Source organism: Adiantum capillus-veneris, chromosome 3 (assembly GCF_014529385.1).
Source record: "Adiantum capillus-veneris isolate H3 chromosome 3, ASM1452938v2, whole genome shotgun sequence".
Lineage (NCBI taxonomy): Eukaryota > Viridiplantae > Streptophyta > Polypodiopsida > Polypodiales > Pteridaceae > Adiantum > Adiantum capillus-veneris.
Window position 1 is genome coordinate 135,023,446 of NC_140933.1, and position 19,680 is coordinate 135,043,125.

Here is a 19,680-nt window from a genome sequence, read left to right on the forward strand (position 1 = left end):
CTCGCCATTCATCAAGCTTTCTCTGAGTCTGCGCAGCTCGAGCAAGAACAAACCTAGGCATCTTTGATCTTCGTATCCCATTACTCTTGAGAGTGGTCCAAAACCCTCTCTGAACAAGCAATGGAAGCGGCCTCGTATCTCGTAGTAGATGGGGCAGCGGCATGTATAATGCAGCTCTGTCTCAGGTTCCATGTCGCACAAGGGGCATGTCCTGGCCTCTGCTGGTACTCCGCTATATCTCCCGGTTTCAATCCACAGCTGGTGAGACGATGTGCGTAACTGGCCAATAGCACACCGTATCCCATTAGACAGGTGGGTATCCATGTATCTGGGTCTCATCACAAAACCATCTTCCGTAAGCTGGAGAAGGTGGTCTCTGTAGAAAGCCATTTTCGTGCCCAGTTCTTGTGTTGGTTGTATCCATGTCCTCCTGGTGTCTAGCTGGGTCAAGTCTTGGCGGATGAGCTTGGTGATCTCCGACTGTGTAAGAATGAGAGATGGTGCATCCAATGAGTACTGGAATGGTGGCAACCTGTCTATGCTGAACCCATGCGCCTGAAACCATGATGTCATCTCCCCATACCAGCATGTTGTATCTCCTTGTATGGCTAACTGTCGGGAGGACTCAAGTGCTATGCGAGCATATCTGTCTCTGGGAAGTTCCCATGTGCGGTTTATGAAGGAGACTGATCTAGTGAGCGCCTCTACCACTAGTGGGGGGGGCGCCAGCTCTGCTCGGATAATGGCCCGTGGTACTGATGCCTTGGCTCTAATGAGCCGCGAGATCATAGAGACAAGAGGCTTCTCCATGTTCCCCCATCCGTCTGTGCGACCCGGCCTCCCGTGGTGATCCAATGAAGGTCCCCATATCTCAGCCCCATAGAGCAATGCTGAGGCCACCAAGGTGTCAAAGAGCCAGAGCTTCGTCCGGGGTTCGTGAAACTGAACCTGCGAACACATCCTCTCCAATCTACCCAATGCTTCGTGGGCTCTAGTCAGTCTGGTCTCTGCTGCTCTTCTGAGTGAGAATGTGGGTCCAGTAAAAACCACTCCAAGGTAGGTGTAAGCGTCTGTGTACACAATCTCCTGGCCATATGTGAATGTAGGTGCTGATCTCCTGATCCACTGTGGGGTGGTATTAAACACCATAACCTTGGTTTTACCAAGGTTGACAGACAAACCACTTTCGTGGGCAAATGTATGCAAAGCATCCAATTGGCGTTGCATTCCCTCTGGGGATTCGGAGATCAACACAATATCGTCCGCATATAACAAAAGTGGAATCCATGTCCCTGCCAACTGTGCACCTTTATCCCCGTCCCTATCAATGTAGTCAGAAACCTCATCCACATACATACCGAAAAGAGTAGGAGAGAGAGGGCAACCCTGCTTCACCCCAATAGTGGAGTGAACCGGTATTGAGAGTCCCTCCGGGGTGCGTACATGCCCTACTACTGATCTGCATAATGCCATGATCCCCCAAATGAGCTCTGTGGGTACTCCCATTTCCTGTAATCTGCGCATCAGTCTAGCTCTGGGTACCGTGTCGAAAGCTTTGCGGAAGTCCACAAAGCTACAATAGATCCGTCTCCCATGAGATCTGCCTTCCTCGATGATGGCCCTAAGTGTTAGGATATGGTCAAGAGTAGAGAAGCCTCTCCTGAATCCTGCCTGCCCAGTTGCACGCATTCCTTCCCTCTCTGCCCATCTACTCAGCTGTTGCTCAAGAATGGATGCATACAACCGTGCCAGTGTGTGCCCGATCATAATAGTGCGATAGTTCCCAGGCTCCATGGGGTCTCCTGATTTGAAGATAGGTACGATCGTAGATAGGCTCCAAGTGTCCGATAGGCCCTCACACATGGCACAGTTAAACATAACTGCTAGAAGCTCTGCTACTAGGTCTTTGGCATGCATGAAATGCTCAGCTACTAGGCCCTCATGATCATATGCTCTCCCAGTCTTCATCCTGTCAATAGCTTTCTTCACCATCTCAACGGTGAAAAAGAATCATGTATGTGGGCATGGGTCAGGGGGGTTGGGGAGGGGCGGCTGTTCAGGTATTGTGTAGAAAGATGATGCGTACAGACCCCAGGTCTCTGTGGAGGAAATAGCAGGGGGGGGGGGGGGGGGACTGCTCATGAAAGAGCCGCCACGCCTCACGCGAGTCTTGACTCATGAATAGCTGATATAGATCCTACTCGAGTTGAGCCAAAAAAGCCCTCTTCTTCCGCCGCACCAGGCGTCGAAAGTCGATCTGTAACTGTCTGTGAGTGACGTCCCCCAACAGCACCTCCCTCTGAAGTCTAGCTCTAGTCTGGCAGCACTCCTCATCCTACCAGCTGTTCTGAGGCATGCTCCCAGATCGGCAGCTCTGCTCAGGCTGGGTGTGTGGGTATGCTTCTGCTGCTGCCTCATGTAATGTCTGTGTCAGTATAGTAGTTAGCTCCTCCCAGAAGTCGCCCCGGGTCCTCAGTGCATAGGCGTCTGTAGATTCCGTCCATGTATACAGAGTCCGTCTCCCTTGTGAATGTGTATCGAGTAGCCCTTGTGAATGTGTATCGAGTAGGGGCTGCTACTCGTGGCCTGTGTGCTACACTGAATTGGAAAGAGATGGTCATTGACACCAGAGCATGATCCACTGCCACCCCGACCGGTCTGGGCCCAACTGTGAGATCCTGGATACTAGAGATGAGATTCGGTTGTGCCATGACATAGTCCACCGTGCTGGCTCCATGTCTGTGTGGGAAGCATGTAAAACCTCCCGCAGCAAGAAATCTCTGTAGGCCGTTCAAGATGGCTAATCCATGTGCAGTGCCCATGTCTATCAAGTGTCGCCCATACTCAGTATATTCCATATCGTGTGATAGTCTGGAAAGGCCCGTATTTGCCACATCTATCTCTCTTAGCATCTCCTCTGAAGTATCATAAAACACTGCCTGGTGATGGGCAGTCCTAGCATTGAAGTCCCCGAGGATGATAATGTCACCGTCCCTAGAGAACTCCCATATGTCATCATCCAAAATAGAGAAAGGGGATTGTCCCCTGGGTGGTGCATAAACTGATGTACTCGGGGGAAAGTAACAAATAGCTAGATAGAGGTATCTGCCTGTCTTTGCTTTCAGTCTCACCCACATGTACCTGGCTTGCTCGTCCCTGCGGGCTATATGTATCAGTGGCTGCAGATCCTCTCTAAATAACACTGCCACTCCTCCCGAGCCCCACCCTCTGTGCTCTAAGCGTGTCTCCTGTCTGTAGGCTGTCTCCCACCTATATCCACTGATGTGAGGCATGGATTGCCCCGAGGCCTGGTGTGTCTCAGAGTAGAAGATGATGTCTCTTCGAGTAAAGCTATCCTCAAAAGCACCCACATCAAGACGCATAGATCCATTGCAATTCCAGGCAGCTACTTTGAGTGTGGTCGCATAAGTCTCGCACCGTCATGTGGAGCGTCGCTCCAGTATTACTACTTTTCCGTCTCGGTAGAAAGAGATCTTGCCTTTTCCCCTTGCCGCTCTAATCTCCGGCATTACTTCCTGCATATGAGCGATCTGCGAGAGGGTGAGATCGTCCCCAAGAAAGATGCCAGTCTCTTTAAGAGTTGGTCTTTTCTTCAAGAATGACTTCTTTGCTTCCATGGAGGGAAAACGGAGGATGAGTGCTCTTTCTTTTGAGGTTTCTCCACTGCCTCCACTTTTCTTTATGTTGCCCACTCTCCATGCCCTTGTGTGTGTCGGCTCATAAATCCCCATCAAGGCTGTGAGTTCTTTTACTTCTTCGTCCACATTGCCTTTGTCTGTAAGACCGCAAATTCTCACATGTAAAGCGCGCACCCTTCTCCTCTGCTCCTCCTCTAGTGTCTGGTTAATGATGTTGTTGGGTGTGGATGTGGGCGTTATCTCCTTGTCTTTTCCTTTCTTGGCCACCTTGATCCATTTCTCGGCTTCGTTTGCCTTCTATTGGGTTTTGGTAAGAACATCCACCCAAGAAGTCGTCATTTCTTTGTGCTGTTCTTCTCCCTCTTTGATGGCCCGTACTTGTTCCTTGATCGTGTTGATTTCTTCAATTACTAAGGGTTGCAGTTCGCCCTCTTCCAGTGTGTTTCTTGATCGGGCTTCGGCGAGTTCTTTCTTGAGTGACGTGATCTCTTCCTCTTGGGTCGTCACTCGGTCTTCCAGCGTGCTTATCTTGCTCTCTTGGATCAGCACACGTCCTTCGAGGATGTTTATTGTGCCCCAGAGATTGCGGTTCAACTTGGTGATGGTCTCCATCATTTCCTCTTTGCATTTTTGAATGGCATCCTCTAGGGGGTCGGCTTTATCGTTTGTCTTCCTCATGATTGATCGATGTCCGCAAGGGGGGGGTTAGATGCACGTGTGCACCCACACACGCAGCGGTCTCGGTGAGTGGTAGAGCGGAGGCGGTACGGCCCGGGGGTGAAAACGTTATTTACGAGAGGGGGGGGAGGGGGGATAAGTATGGTAGATATACGGCCCGGGGGTGAAAACGGTAGTTACGAGAGAGAGGGGGGGGGGGGGGGGGGGGGGGGGGGGGGGAGACATGCTACGCGTAGAGGTTGGGGGGCTAGGGCAGCGTGCAGCGCGCGAGCAGGGCAGGGCGGCGGGGGTGTAGGGCGACGGGCGCGCGGGGCAGAAGCGGGGGTGCAGGACGACGGGCGCGTGGATGCAGTGCAGGGCGGGCGCAAGGGGCAGAGGCGGGGGGGCAGGGCGCAAGCCAGGCAGCAGCAGCGCGAGAGAGAGAGAGAGAGAGAGAGAGAGAGAGAGAGAGAGAGAGAGAGAGAGAGAGAGAGAGAGAGAGAGAGGAGAGAGAGAGAGAGAGAGAGAGAGAGAGAGAGAGAGAGAGAGCAGGTAAGCTTACAATCCCATTTTGTGACTACTCGAGACAGAGAGAGAGTCTCCTGAAGCTCTTTACGCTACTTTCTTCCCTTACTCCCATGTTCCAAGCCTTTGATGTGTCACCCATCTTTTGCAACTCTATATCACTGGTAGTTTTTTCCCTATGGTTAGTTGTAATTGTATATCTCAGGGATTTTCTCGCTACCAAGTGCGTTTGTCTTGTTATGTCTACGGGTTGATGTAATGCACAGAGAGAGAGAGAGAGAGAGAGAGAGAGAGAGAGAGAGAGAGAGAGAGAGAGAGAGGTGTGGAAATTATGGAAGCTCCATAACAAAGTAGTGGAAGCTCCATGACAAAGTTAGGCTTGAGTCTGTTAGTCTTTCAACAATAGGGATACTTCACAAGAACACATGTGGCATGTTACAAGGCTGTGACCTACTATGCCTACAGCAGGGAATGAGGATAAGATGCTTGCATGCCCTCTTTTGGCATGGCTATTTCATACAAAATAATTATGGGAAAAAATGAGGAAGGCCTGTGGTAGATGGTTTTACAAAGAGGATAATGTTACTCAGCGAGATTATAATGGTCTCCTTGCTATGAATCCATGGTGATCCAACGCTTTCAGGCTACATTTTGAATAAACTCAGCAAAACTTGTGTACTTCGGTTGCCACCCCGTTTTGGTTCGAGTCTTGTCACAGTTCATCTTTTTCCCAAGGGGTCCGTCCTTGCCTATAAGACCATGTATGCTTGCAATTGGATAGAGATTATATCCTCACCAATCTGCCTACACAACTCATTAAAGCAAAGCCCATACCTGTAAATGCTTTGAACTTGTCCTTGAACTTTCCACTCCCATTCATTATGTCCATAACCTCTTGCCTACAAAACCAAAACACGTTCGCAATAGAAAGAAGCTGTTTCCAATATAAACAGGCATATGAACCCTGGAAGGGGATGCACGTGAGAAATCCTGATTATAATTCTCGACAGAAGCTCACTCTGTACAGGGTGTTGCCCAGCTTAAACGATGACCTCCAAGAATGAGTAAAAAATGACTTTCATGCTTAGGGCTCTTAAGATCTTGCATTCCCAAAATAAACAGACATGTTGACCTTGAAAGGGGATGGTTATCACAGCCCATGAAGACCTCCTTCCTAAAGCCTTTCTTCAGAACTGTCACACACAAAGATGCTGCATCCTGCATCGAAAACAATCATATATCAAAGACGGTGCTGGCCAGAGCATATGCCAGCAGCGAAGCAAGTATCCCTACCTCGTAGTTGATGAGGTTCAAAATGTGATCTGGCCTAGCATCAACAATGCCTTTCTTAGCCCAATAAGCATGCGGTCCACGCTCCTTAGTGTAAAGCATGTGTTAAAGACAAATCTAAAAGCATTCAGGTAGAAGTAGCCTCACAAGCCCTTTCAGCTTTCATTTTCCCAAGTGTTAGAATGTAGAGAATCCCCGTTTCAGACATCCATCCACCTAAGCAACCGTGTCAATAATCCCAAGAACCAGAATTCAAAAAACGTTCCTGCATAAGGATATGTATAGACCTGCCAACCTTACTACTGTTCCATCCACTTGAAGAACTTCCTGTTCAGCCCGTAGAAGCACGTCTGTACGTGGGCTCCGTCCTAGTGATACAATGGGTGTGTCCTGCAAGGTGATTTATGTGTAAAACAGGGGGATTAGAGCTAAGCTTGTGCACGCTCAAATTCCATAGAAAGTGCAAAGGCATGGAGGAGAGCCCCCCGCCCCCTCTCTCTCTCTCTCTCTCTCTCTCTCTCTCTCTCTCTCTCTCTCTCTCTCTCTCTCTCTCTGCTGCTCCCCTACTGCTCCCGCTCACGCTCCACCCCCCACTTGCTAGTCCCACTCGTGATCCTGTGCCCGCTGCCCCTGCCCCCGCTCCCTGCTGCTCGCACGCGCTTCCCCCCTCTCGCTCTGTGCTCCCAGGAGTTGTGCCCCTGCCCCCGCTCCCTACTTCTCCCTCGCCCTCTTCCTGCAACTCCCCAACCTAGCGTGTAGAAAGAGAAATTGCGTAGAGAGACAAAGAGGGGGGGAGGAAAACTGTAGAGAGAGAAAGAGGGGGAAAAGTTGTGGAGAGAGAGAGAGAGAGAGAGAGAGAGAGAGAGAGAGAGAGAGAGAGAGAGAGAGAGAGAGAGAGAGAGAGAGATGAATAGCATAGAGAGAGAAAGGGTAGAGAGAGAGCCTCTGCCCGTGTAGAGAGAGAAAAGGGGGGGGGAGGGGACCTCCTCTTCACTTCTATACCCCTCTCCCTCTCCTGTTGCGGCCTTTCAATCATGAGAAAGCAGAATCGCAAGGATGACCTGGTGGAGGATGCCATCCAACAATGAAAAGAAGAATTGAGCGAGTCCATCAGCAAGATCAACCGCCACCTCCTATGTACTATTAATATACTCGACGCGCGTGTGGCAGCACAGGAAAGCACAATACATACACTTGAGGATCGCGTGAAGGCCCAAGATGAGGAAATCGGACTACTCAACAAAGAGCTTGCACAGGTGCGATCGCAGAATGTCCTTGAAGAGGGAGAGCTTCAATCCTCAGTAATTGAAGAGCTTAACACGATCAAGGAACAAGTGCGGGCCATCAAAGAAGGTGGGGAGCAACAAAAAGAAATGACGACCTCGTGGATAGATGTCATCACAAAGACCCAACTAAAAGCAGAAAAGACCGAAAAATGGATCGAGATTGTCAAGAAAGGAAAAGGCAAGGAAATAACCCCCACCCCCACACCAACCATCATCAACTTGACACTAGAAGAGGAGCAAAGGAGACGTGTGCAGGCCTTACACGTAAGGATATGTGGCCTCAGAGACCAAGATAATGTGGATGAAGAGGTGAAAGAACTCACGACTCTGGTGGGGGGTCAACGTGCACACGCATACAAGGGCTTGGAGAGTGGGCACTAAGAAAAGTGGGAGCAATGGAGAAACCTCGAAGGAAAGGGCACTCATTCTCCGCTTCCCCTCCATGGAAGCGAAGAAGGACTTCTTGAAGAAGAGACCGACTCTAAAGAAGACTGGCATCTTTCTTGGAGATGACCTCACCCTCTCGCATATTGCTCATATGCAAGAAGTAATGCCGGAAATTAGAGCAGCAAGGAAAAAGTGAAGATTGCGTTTTACAGGGATGGAAAGGTGGTGATATTGGAGCGACGCCCTGCATGACGATGCGAGACCTATAGGACCACACTATGTCACGTGCACATCTAACCCTATGTATACGTGGACAAGCTACTTCATGACAAGGTTCAGTTCAGTTAGATTAGGAAGAGTTCTGGCACCTTTGTGGAACCATCGACACTCTAAGGAGGACACAAACGACTCAAGCTGTATATAGCTGGTAAAAGCTTCCTAAAGATAGAGGCAATTCTTTAAAATAGCATGGCTTTGAGCCGCTAGCCCTGGAAAAGATAGTTTAAGTGGAAAGGGAGGCAACTTGTATCTGTCCTCAAGGCCAATATAATCAGTCTTCATACCACGAGCAAAGAATGCCGTTCCAACACCTCCGAAGGGTGGAGCGCTGTTCCAGATGTCCCCAGCTTTCTAAAATGGCCAGAATGCCCACGCATTCCACTTTTGCAAGGTCAAACTGGAAAGATGTTCCCCAAATGTGGCAGGGACGTGGAACATTCAAGGTTGTCCAAAACACAGGTGGGCAGATAGTGTTTAAACTCGGCATTGTTTGAGCTAGAGAAGCAAAGGAAGTCAGCTATGTGCAATTTTCCTAATTTGTAAGAGGAGAGTGATTACCTATTTGACGATGAGATATCCTATTATTTATTAGCTAATGGTGCTACACTTAACAGCGAGCAATAAGAACTATTAGGACAGAGGGAATTCACCTAATGATCCAGCATAGATAATCAAAAGGATCTAATGAGATTAAAATAATGTTAATCCTGCTTGAAGGGGGATAGATAAGCGTAGCATAACAGGCAATCAGAACGTGGGCACTCCTCAAAAGATGATACAATGGCAACAGTGCCTCTTTTCATCAAAATTATATCTTCAATGCTTCCATCCGTGATGACCAGGGATGTCCGTATCAAATCCCTGATCTAACCCTATATCTAGGAGCATTCAATCAATCAAACTATTAGGGCTTCCTGAGACACAGGTTGGTGGTCCATACAACTTCCTTGGCACTGTTGTCAAAGCCAAGTGAAGCCATCAAATTGGTGCAAATCTCCCCCAAATTCATAGCCCTGCTGCTCATAGTTATATGTGACCCTTGCAAGTCATTTAGTGAAATTGTCTTCCAGAGTCTTTGGTTGGACACACAACCTTCGGGCCCTTGTAGCATGCTGTAAACATCAATGGCATCTAGAGCGTCGCACGAGTGTAACTATTTACACCTCCCAAAAAAAAATTGCAAGGGTTCACAAAACCTACAAGCGTGCTCAAAATCATTAACTTCCAGAATACCCTCAATTAAGAAAATGGGATCATGCATCAATGCCTATCAACTGCTTGCAAAGGCCTGATAGCAAGCCCCTGCCAGATTGCAATCTTTTACCTCATCACATTCCCCATTATCCATACAATCATACACGGCACTGCTGGAGGTGAAAAGAAAAACACCCTCTCGGTTCCACTGCTGTGCAGCTTGCCTATGAAGAGAAAAAAAAACAGTACTGTGAGACCGTACACAGAGCTGCTGACACTCAACAAGAAATGGTATGGCTGACATTTGCACTTGCCTGAGCTCTCCAGCATAGTCTGCACTTCCAGATGGGGGCGCACAAAATATAACAAATGGAAAGTGTTGTTCATTGTGATTGCCTTTTAATACTGGATTTATTCCTAGTGATTGCAACTCTTCATGATGATTGGTTGTCACTGTTTGGCCAGCTACAGAACAGCTTGGGAATTCCTGTCCGAAAATTCATGTGAAGAATTACACCAGAACTTTACAAAAAAGGATGATGATAGAATCTATATGAATCATGGTACCTTCCTCCACAACCCTGCCACAAGTTTCCCCAAAACACCAGGTCCAATGACGAGAAGATCCTTGGAAGCAGTAGATATTAAATCTTCCTTGGCATTGGAAGTTGCAGATGACAATGATGCCATAAAGCCTGCCAAATCATTTGCCATTAAGAGTCAGAGTTTTGAATTCCAGTAAGCATTAACAGGACAATTCATTAATAACAAAAAAGAAAAGTGAATGTGATGGCAAGCTTGAAAAAAACACTGCGCAGGCCAGGCTTGAAGAAATGTATGCACCAGAACCAATGCTAGGAGCATATGTCCAAGAAGCCTTACGGTTACTCTCTTACTCTACCAGTCCTTTGTCCAGCTCTCAAGTTTATAACAACATTTAATCCCTGCTACACACTGATGGCGTTAAAAAAAAACTGTCTCAATAATAATATCCACCAAAACAAGTGTACAAACCATTTATGCAAGGAGGGTTCTAAAACAGGGAAATGTAATCTAATGGACTTGTTCTGACATGCATGTCCTGCAAACAGTCTCACAAAATTGCCAGCTAACACATTGCTTTGCACAAGATTGGCTCTAGAGGCCGATGTAGCATATCCACATGGCGCACACAGCCTGAGCACGTGACATTGAACTAAGGGTAGCACAAGACAAGCTCTTTTACAAACAACGAGTAGCAGCAGACAACGCCTACATGGATACACTTCCAATGACAGCCTCCCCCTAGCTCAAAGCACCAACACACAAACTCAGAGATTGATCTCCATAAGAAGACTGAAAATACAATGGAATTCTTTAACAAAGAGTGCTCATAAAATATCATCCTCTGGTTCTCCCATGACAAGAGAAGATACTCCAACATTGTTGAGAACAGCTTTAACTTTGGTCTTTGGAAGGTCCTTCTCTAGCTTTGCTCTCAAAAAGTGGTGATGTGGCAAGACCATACCTGACTGGAGCAAAACCAGCCTGCCAAATCTGAGCGGAGCTGCCCACAAATCATGGCACAGATCAAGGGATGCTGGTGTGACGGATGTGCCGTGTATGGATCAGGCTGATTTCTACGCTGGAGGTTGCTTTTGCACGCCAGATCATTGAAGCAAAAGACTTTCTGTTTTTATGTACCACTTATTAATATCAAATTTATGTGCTTTTAGCACAAATGAAAATAGCAAAATGTACTTTGTAAAGTCACTTTTGGGGCCAACTGCCTATAAAAGAGAGACCATGGTACCATTAGTCTCAAATTGTGACTCTGATTCTATTAGACAGGGTGTGTGTGCACTTTGATCAATTGTAACCACTACAATTCATCAAAAAAATAAAGAAATACCGACTAGGGCACCTGTTGAGGGGGCCAATGCTTCTAAGAGTGGAACTTCGCCACTCTGTGCATCTTTTCTACATATTGTTGCACAGTTTTATCGCCTTGTTAGGTGGCTTGCCGGTTTTAGTGGTATCAAAGATCAAATGACAATTATTCTTCTTAGAATAATCTGGTCCAGAACTACAACAATCGGCCATGAAAGCAGCACCCCCTGATCATCAAGATACGAGGAGTATGAGTGATGTGGAAGCAATGGAAGAGGAAGTGGAACAAGAGGTTGAGGACAAGAAGGAACAGGATGAGGCTAGTGGTGATGAAAGGCAAGCGGGGGAGTTGGAGGCACAACATCATTCAGTTGAAGTGGATGAAAGGCAAGCGGGGGAGTGGGAGCTACAACATCATCCAGTTGAAGTGGACAAAGCGGGGAACACAAAGTCCCCACGAAGTCAAATTCCTCATGGAGCATCTTCTTGCCTATTCTCGGAACCAACATTATGCCAAGTATACAAAGATCAAGCCAATGAACACAACCATGCAACAATGGAAGGGGATGATCAATCATCAACACAAAGCAAAAGTGAAGGTATAAACAACAAAAGTGTCGAGTAACAAGAAGGATCCAACTCGGTGGCCAATCTTGTGTAGCAAAACACAGCAAATGTCACCCTTCCAAGAATTTCTAGGTAGGAATCTACATTTTCACAGATGGCGGCCCACAACACTTTGGGATGCCTTCAGGAGGAATGTTGCTAATAGACTATTTTCTTTTTTTTTTAGTAGTTTCTTTTTATTGAAATGAGGATATTTAAATGTGTGCACTTCAACCGTAAGTTTAGGAATTGTAGATCTACTAGAATTATTAAAATCCATCAGGAACAGACAACTCTCATGTGTCATATGATGGGTGACATTAAGCATCACGAAGAGGTTGTACCATTAGTTCGGTAGGAGAGACCGGGAAACGGATATTCCTCATTCGTCACATGGTGGGTGATAGAGGGAATCGAAAAGGGAATATTCCTTTGGTCTGGCACGAAATCCGAACTTGAAAAAGGAATATGCGTAAAGACGCAAGCAAAAGAATAAAGATGGGTTCTAAGAAGCTTTTTCTAAAAAGCAGAATGTTTTTTTATGTATTTTCCGGGAAAAGTGAATGCTTTCCCGCGAGGAGTCTATGTTTACATTGCATCTGTGCCTGGGCCCTGAGAACTCCATCCGGGGACGCCTGGAATGTGGCTGTATAGCATCAATTTTCAGCTCACTTAGTTTTATTGAGTTTTGTCCAGGTTCACATTTATTTAAAAAGTAACCAGCCGCCCACTTTATATATAATAATAAAAGCCTCTTCAAAAAAAGCCCATGCTAAGCTTACGACTGAAAATTACGCAACCATCTCTCTCTCTCTCTCTCTCTCTCTCTCTCTCTCTCTCTGCACTCGCCAAATTCAGCCACTAGCGCTGCGCTACCTGGCTACCCCCATTTCAGTCGGCTCCGCTGTCACGAGTCTGTGGCAACTTTACTTGTTGATTTCTTTTTGGGGGAATTTTATTTGACTTGTTTTAAAGCACCCCTCTGGAAATGCCAATGCCCGAGTTGCATGGTGTGAGGCGGACAGTGAGAGTCTAGGCCGGACGGCCAATGAGCACTGAAGTTGGGCAAATGGACTAAGGTTAGCCATGGTGGGGCTACGAGTGTAAATCACCTGATAGCTGGCCGACATTGCATTTTTCGATGTGGTTCCAGTGGTGATTGATGGTCAGACGACCTGTGTGAGTGCCATGGAAGCATCTCCTGAAATTTAGGGAATTGCTATTTTGGACCTAAAAATGTGTTCGCGTCATTAGCTCTGGAATGATGAGGGGAACATTTTATTGCTCTGCTGCCAAGTCAATTGACGCACAGTTTGAGTTTTTAGCCAAGTTGGCCAAAGTCGAAAACTGGGCGAGGTGTCACTCTGTGAGCACTTCTGCCACTCTGGGCAAGTCTAAAAGAGAAAGGGGGCGCCATTTTCAGCTACAGGCAGATTGCAGCAGGTGCAAGAGCTATGGAGTGCTTCCTTTCCCTCTTATGTACAGTACGGTGCCAGGGGTGATGCCCTACACGCTACGCACTGCTCTCTCTCTCCCCTATGAGCAATTATGTTATGCCCCTCAAGTGGGCTTCTCATTTGACCAATGTACAATTGTGCGGGTTCATGCGCGATTGCCGAGGCAAGAGCCTCTTGCACAGGTATTGGATTAGCTAGTGGCTAATCCCCCGCAGGTACAGGTGAATTCGGAGAGGTTTCACGTGAGAAATCTCGTCCGATTCAAAGGGCAAGTAGCCCTACAGATGCGGGAGCTCGAGGACTTGCTATGGATGCGACCGGCACGCGAAACAGAGCCCGAAAGAGGGAATTACAGCCTGCTGTGTATTTTCGCAGGTTTAGGGTTTCGGCCCTAAACGGTCCCTGATACCCCCAGAAGGTTCAGGGACGCGAGGGGACCACTGTAGAGGTAATCTGGCGCATTTTCAGGGCAGAAAACAGAGAATTCAGCGTGTTGCAGATTCTCGCCAGGTTTTGCAAAGTGTACGTATGCGTCGGGGAAGTCATCTATTGTGTGGGGATACTGACTGTCAAGCGTCCTAGTACACTTATGCTGCCGAAATCGGGCCAGAACAAATGGAATTCAGCCCAGATTGTGCGGGACAACTTGTAGGAAATCACGGGTTTTATTTCCTCTGTTAAAGAATAAAGAAATACCAAAAGGGGCGCCAACCTTTGGGGCCTACAGGTGCCGCTATCTGCCTGGAAGCATTCTAGCTTCCTGGCCGTGCTTTTGTTTTGAAGTGTAATTCCAGTCTCAGTTACAGGTTCCTTTTAAGTCATTGCTTCGTATCATAAAGTCAAGTGTTAAAGATAGGGTGAAAGCTAAAGTCTACCGCCCCACGGGCCGGTTTCATCCGCACTGGCTATTCCTGCCTGGTGCAAGAGCCTATAAAAGCAACCCGCTCTCTCTCTCAGTTTCACAGAAATCTCAGCGCTAGCAGCAACGGGAAGTACCCGCGGGAATCTGCAAGGGACCGAGAGACGCCGGTATTCGGAATTCGCTTTCACGTACTCAGAGCTACAGATACCAATTGTGAATTCGTGAAATGTGTTTATTGTTTCGTGCTTGAGCTTTTGCAAGTACTCCATCACGGAGAAGGAGCAAGGAGGCCTCGGCCTATGCTCAGAGGAATCGGGAATGGAATCGGGAACGGTTTGTGGAGCTTCACGCTTAGGAACAGACGGAAACCGAATTGAGTGCTTGTCTCTCCGGAATTTCCCGCAAGGGAAGGAATTGACCATCGAGACTAATGAACTAGAACCGAGGGGTCACTCTGGTTCTTCTACTTGTAAAAAAAGTTTCTCCCTAATAAAGATTCTGTTTGGGGGGGGAAGGGGGGGGGGACCAACCCATCTTTTGGTCCTGAAACCGGCCCGTACGGCGGAAGACTTTGGATTTCACCCAAAACCTTAATTTAGACTTTAGGACACAAAGAAACTTTGCAGATAAACCCTCTAACGGGAATTGACACTTCAACACACACAGCTTAGAAGCTGGAGTGCTCCAAGCATACGCCGACACCTGTTGGCCCCAAAGACTGGCACCCCTTTCAGTATTTTTTTATTGTATTCAAAGAGGGAATAAAACCTGCGATTTCCTACGAGCTGCCCTGCATAATCCGGACTGAAAATGACCTCTTTTGACCAGATTTTGGCAACATAACTATACTAGGACGCTTCACAGACAGCATCCACACGCAAAAAGTGACTTTCCCGACGCATACGGACACTTTGCAAAACCTGGCGAGAATCTGCAGCATGCTGAATTCTCTGTTTTCTGTCCTGAAAATGCGCAAGATCACCAGGTCGGCAATCCCCTCGAGTCCCTGGACCTCCTGGGGGTATTAAGGACCGTTCAGGGCCGAAACCCTAAACCTGCAAAAATACACAGAGGGCTGTATTTCTCTATTTTGGGCTCTGTTTCGCGAGCCGGTCGCATACGTAGCTAGTCCTCGAGCTCCCGCACCTGTAGGGCTGAATCGGACGAGATTTCTCGCATGGAATCTCTCCGGATTCACCTGTACTTGCGGGGGATTAGCAACTAGCTAATCCAGTGCTTGTGCAAGAGGCTCTTGCCTCTGGCAATCTCGCATGAACCTGCACCAACTACTCACACACACACACACACACACACACTATAAGTCACAATGAGAGAGAGGCAGCCCCAAATGACTTTTTGCGCAATCTCCAGCCTGAGGTGGCAGTGGGAAGTCTTCTGCACGCTCTGGTACCGCCAAGTGTCCACTATGCCTCTTTGAGTTAATTTTCCTAGTACCCACCGACTTATAAGTGTAGCAAAGGGGCCTAAATGACTTTGAATTGAGCCTAGACACCCTTTTACTGCTCGGATTCCAGTGCCGGTCGGCCTGACCAAATCGTGGCAACAAGGCCTTCTCGTTTGCGGGTAAAACTCTCGGCCATCGGACGTTTCATACTGGCCACAATGTCCGGCCATTTGCAACTTTAAAAAGAGGGTCCCAAAAATTCAATAAAAATCATTGGAAAGAAACCAACAACTAAGGTTAGCATTTGCCACGTCCTCGCGACATATCTCCCTCTTGAAATCGCAAACGTCCTCGATGCATGCCATATATAAATGCCATTGATCAGTTTGTGTTGTTAGCACGCTTTTATCATCACAGGTACATGCAAGAAAGGTTATAGCACATAGATACAAATGACTTGATGAGACCTTCATACTTTTGTCGTTTCAATCTAAATAGAAGTGAGCATAATACCTTTAACTCTTGAAGAGCGATGCACACTTCTATTGCACTGAATCCGTATGTACATTTGATGTGCTAGCTCCATCATTACCCCTCCTTTGCACGCATTGGGTTGGGGCATGCGTAGGCTGTAACCCAAAGGCCTCAGGGTAAAGCTGCAATACATTTGGTGACTCTGAGAGTTCATGCTCTTCCATCCACTTTGCATCCATAGGTGGATAGTTCTTGAACTTCACCAAATAGCTTCTTGCAACTTGTCCCTTTACTTTTCTTTCTTTATGTGCCAAAATCTCCTCACGTACCAAGATCTCATCAAGTTCATCGACTTCTGGTTGATCCTCCTATGGCATATCTTCTGGCACATCACCCACAAAGGGTCTTATAAGACTCACGTGAAACGCATTATGAATCTTCCAAGTGTTAGGCAATTTCAGCCTATAAGCAACATCGTTGATCTTATCAAGCACTTGAAAAGGCCCATAGTAACGCATGCTGAGCTTCGGAAACAAGCTTTCCTTGCCCTTCATCTTCTTTAACCTTGCCTTTTCAAACCGTAAAAGTACCCAATCACCAAGTGAAAACAATAATTCACGACGGTAAAGATCAACAACCCTTTTCTGCTTTGCCTGAGTCTTCTCCAAGGTAAGCTTAATCTTCTTATACATTTCATCCATGTTCTCAACATATCGATCTACCTCAAAGATCTTGTCCTTTGTATGCAAAAAGGGAGGAACCTTTTTACCCCCTTCAACAACCTCAAAAGGTGCCTTGCCTGTGGACCAATGCACCGTATTCTAGTACGCATACTCAAGCATAAGTAAATACTGTTCCCACTTGCTCTTATTATCTGACACAAAATAGAATTAGCCTCTTCTGATTGTCCATCAGTTTGTGGATGAAACGAAGTCGAGAACTTGAGCGTAGTGCCCATGTTCTCAAACAATCCTCCCCAAAACAAACTCTTCATGCGAGAATCACGATCGCTGACAATCCATTGTGGCATACTATGGTACTTAAACACATTGTACATGAACAACACTGCCATCTGGTAAGATTTTATCTTCTTTATGTCTTAGTGGCTCCAACCTTTGCGGGATCCATTCGGACACCATCCTTTGACTCTATGTGGCCAAGAAAGTGGATCTCTTCCGAGAAGAATTCACTTTTCTTAGGATTGACAAGTAACATGTGCGCAGCTCTTCGAACACAATGGCCAAGTGACGCCTATGTTCCTCTTCATTCTTCGAATAGATTATCATGTCGTCAAAGCATGTGCCAACAAACTTTTGATGAGAGGGGAAAATCCAGTCCATCATTCTATTGAACGTAGCAGGAGCATTTGTAAGACCAAATGTCGTCTTAAACGTAGTCTTGTGCACATCCTCTGGACTTATACGAATCTGATGGTACCCACCATTAAGATCTATCCTGCTGAAAATTGCAGCACCCTCTAAACGATAAAGAATATCTATATATACCTTCATAAGTTCAGAATAGTCTGAACTCACGAATTATAAGAGGGAATAAAGCACTCATAAAACTATAAAAGCAAGGGACACAAGAAAAGAAAAGAAAAAGAAAAACAAACAAACTAAATCACTTTGTTTGCTACGAAACAAAACTAGATAAAACAAAACATTATTAACTTAAAATTGTTTTTAGAAAAGGCATGTGTAAAATAAATTGACGCAACTTACTTGGCTTAACACAAATCTCAACTTTAAGCAAAAAAAGGATAAGACATCTTAAAAACTTAATCCTAGAAATCAAACTTCACACAACAACTTCTAACGGAACACATTCTTAGGTCCTCACGTAACCTATATACGAAATCGAAAAATGAATACTACTACAAACCTACGAAGAGCAAAGAAACAAAACTTGACAATATGTGATCTCAACTTCGCTGCTTGTCCAAACAAGAAGAATAAGATTATCACCTTTATCATGCATAGCTTGGACAACAACTATGACATCCCTACTCACGTCGTCAGTGCCCAAGAGCAGATGCAGGTTTATATAGAGGTCATTCATGCTTTGAACGTACTCTACAAAACCAACGAGCTGAGTTTCTATCACCCTCCGAAGGTGATGGGCATACTCAGCCATGATAAAGGCTAGCATTTGTCAAGCTATAGTAAAAATACTAGAAGGATTGATGATAGCATTTATCATCAATCCTTAGGATAGGAAACCTGTTCTTGATGGTATTCTTATTCAACGCACGGTAGTCAATACACAAGCGCCAAGAGCCATCCTTCTTCAACACTAGGAGCACTAGGGAGTAAAAAGGTTAAGAGCTAGGCTGAATCAGTCCCTTCTCTAAAAGCTTGTCAACCTGGCCCATAATCTCTTTCTGCTGAGCCGCACTAACCCTGTAGGGAGGTCTGTTTGGTGGGCTACACCCTGGCACCAAATCTATCGTATGGTCCTCGGGCCTCTCCGGCGGCAATTGTGACGATAATGAATCAGAAAAACAGTCATTAAACTCTCACAAAAATGCTGACCTTTCTTTATCTAACACAGATAAATCACAATAGAGACAGACTCCCCTTTGAGCTTTACATCCAAAACATGAGTTTTGCCCCTATGCTGAAGGGTGATCTTTTTGTCGAAGACAATCAGCACGTCATGTGTTCGGAACATCCATGGAATTCCCAACAGCGCATTGCACCCTTCCAATGGCATGATATAGAACTCTTCTGTGTCCACATACGACTGGATACGCAGACGCAGCTTTCCAATGATGGGAGTAACACACTCTGAGTGGCCAGGACATGCCAACCCTGCCTCTGCTGTGTACCCCATCTCTTCAGCTTTGATGCCCTGCTTCATAGCTAACTGGTGAGATAAAGTTCGCTTTGGCACTTGGATCAAAGAAAATAAGTGCCATCTTGTCTTTGACTTTACCCCATGCTCTGCATAATTCGATGGCATCCATGCTTGGCATGGCACCCACCATCTCTGGCACTAAACCTGCCATGGGCTTGGGCTTCTTTCCTTTATTGTCCTCTTTATCATCTGAGTCAGCTGGTCTTTTCCTTTGTGGACAATATGTAGCAAAGTGACCAAGCTGCTCGCATATAAAGCATTTATTTTCAGCCATCAAGACCTTCTTTTCCTCAAGCGAATTAGCACAAAAGGCTTCCTGTTCTGTTTCTTTGTCTGCGCTCCAAAATTCCCGGCTGAGTCCTTATTCTTGTTGACCTTTTCTGACCCCTTTGACGCTTCAAGAGCCGTTTTCACAAAAGACTTCTTTGCTGAATTTTTCTTTTGCTGCCCCCCTTTCACATTGCCCAGAAACCCACTGTCCTCTCCCTTCAACAAGGTAAGACCAGTGTTGGCAACTTCCATAAGCTAAGTGAGGGTAGCTACTCTGTTCTTTGTACAGTAATCTCGAAGCCCATTAGGCAACCCATAACAATACTTCTCAATCTGCTCTATCAGTGGCACAAACCTGTAGGAGGTTACTGAGAGCAACGCTCTACAAAACCTCCAATCGTTCTCGTCAAAAGTAGCTGGATTTCAAGATTTCTCGGTGGTTACTTCATTTCGTGGTGGTGGAATTCACCAATATAGCGGTTGAAACCACCAATACAATGGTGGAAACCCTCAATATAGTGGTAAAAACCACCAATACAGTGCTATAAACCACCTATAAAGTGTTGGAAACCACCAATAGAGTGTTCCAAGTCTTTTTTGT

At 46.5% G+C, this 19,680-nt stretch overlaps 1 protein-coding gene across 2 annotated transcripts in view; it reads right to left on the reverse strand.

Moving 5' to 3' along the window:
• Window positions 1-5,160: 5,160 nt before the first annotated feature.
• The window catches only part of EMB2799 (NAD(P)-binding Rossmann-fold superfamily protein), a 40,726-nt gene continuing 26,206 nt past the window's right edge, over window positions 5,161-19,680 (reverse strand). The window contains exons 3-10 of one of the 2 annotated variants that reach the window (XM_086509216.1): window positions 9,845-9,972; window positions 9,592-9,764; window positions 9,408-9,501; window positions 6,410-6,521; window positions 6,135-6,223; window positions 5,974-6,059; window positions 5,676-5,740; window positions 5,161-5,590 (exon numbers count right to left, since the gene is read on the reverse strand). In XM_086509216.1, coding sequence (XP_086365342.1) covers window positions 5,481-5,590; window positions 5,676-5,740; window positions 5,974-6,059; window positions 6,135-6,223; window positions 6,410-6,521; window positions 9,408-9,501; window positions 9,592-9,764; window positions 9,845-9,972 — 857 coding nt within the window. In that variant the 3' untranslated portion in view covers window positions 5,161-5,480. Of the gene's footprint in view, window positions 5,591-5,675; window positions 5,741-5,859; window positions 6,060-6,134; window positions 6,224-6,409; window positions 6,522-9,407; window positions 9,502-9,591; window positions 9,765-9,844; window positions 9,973-19,680 lie in introns of both variants that reach the window. The other variant, XM_086509215.1, reaches the window with a different exon arrangement.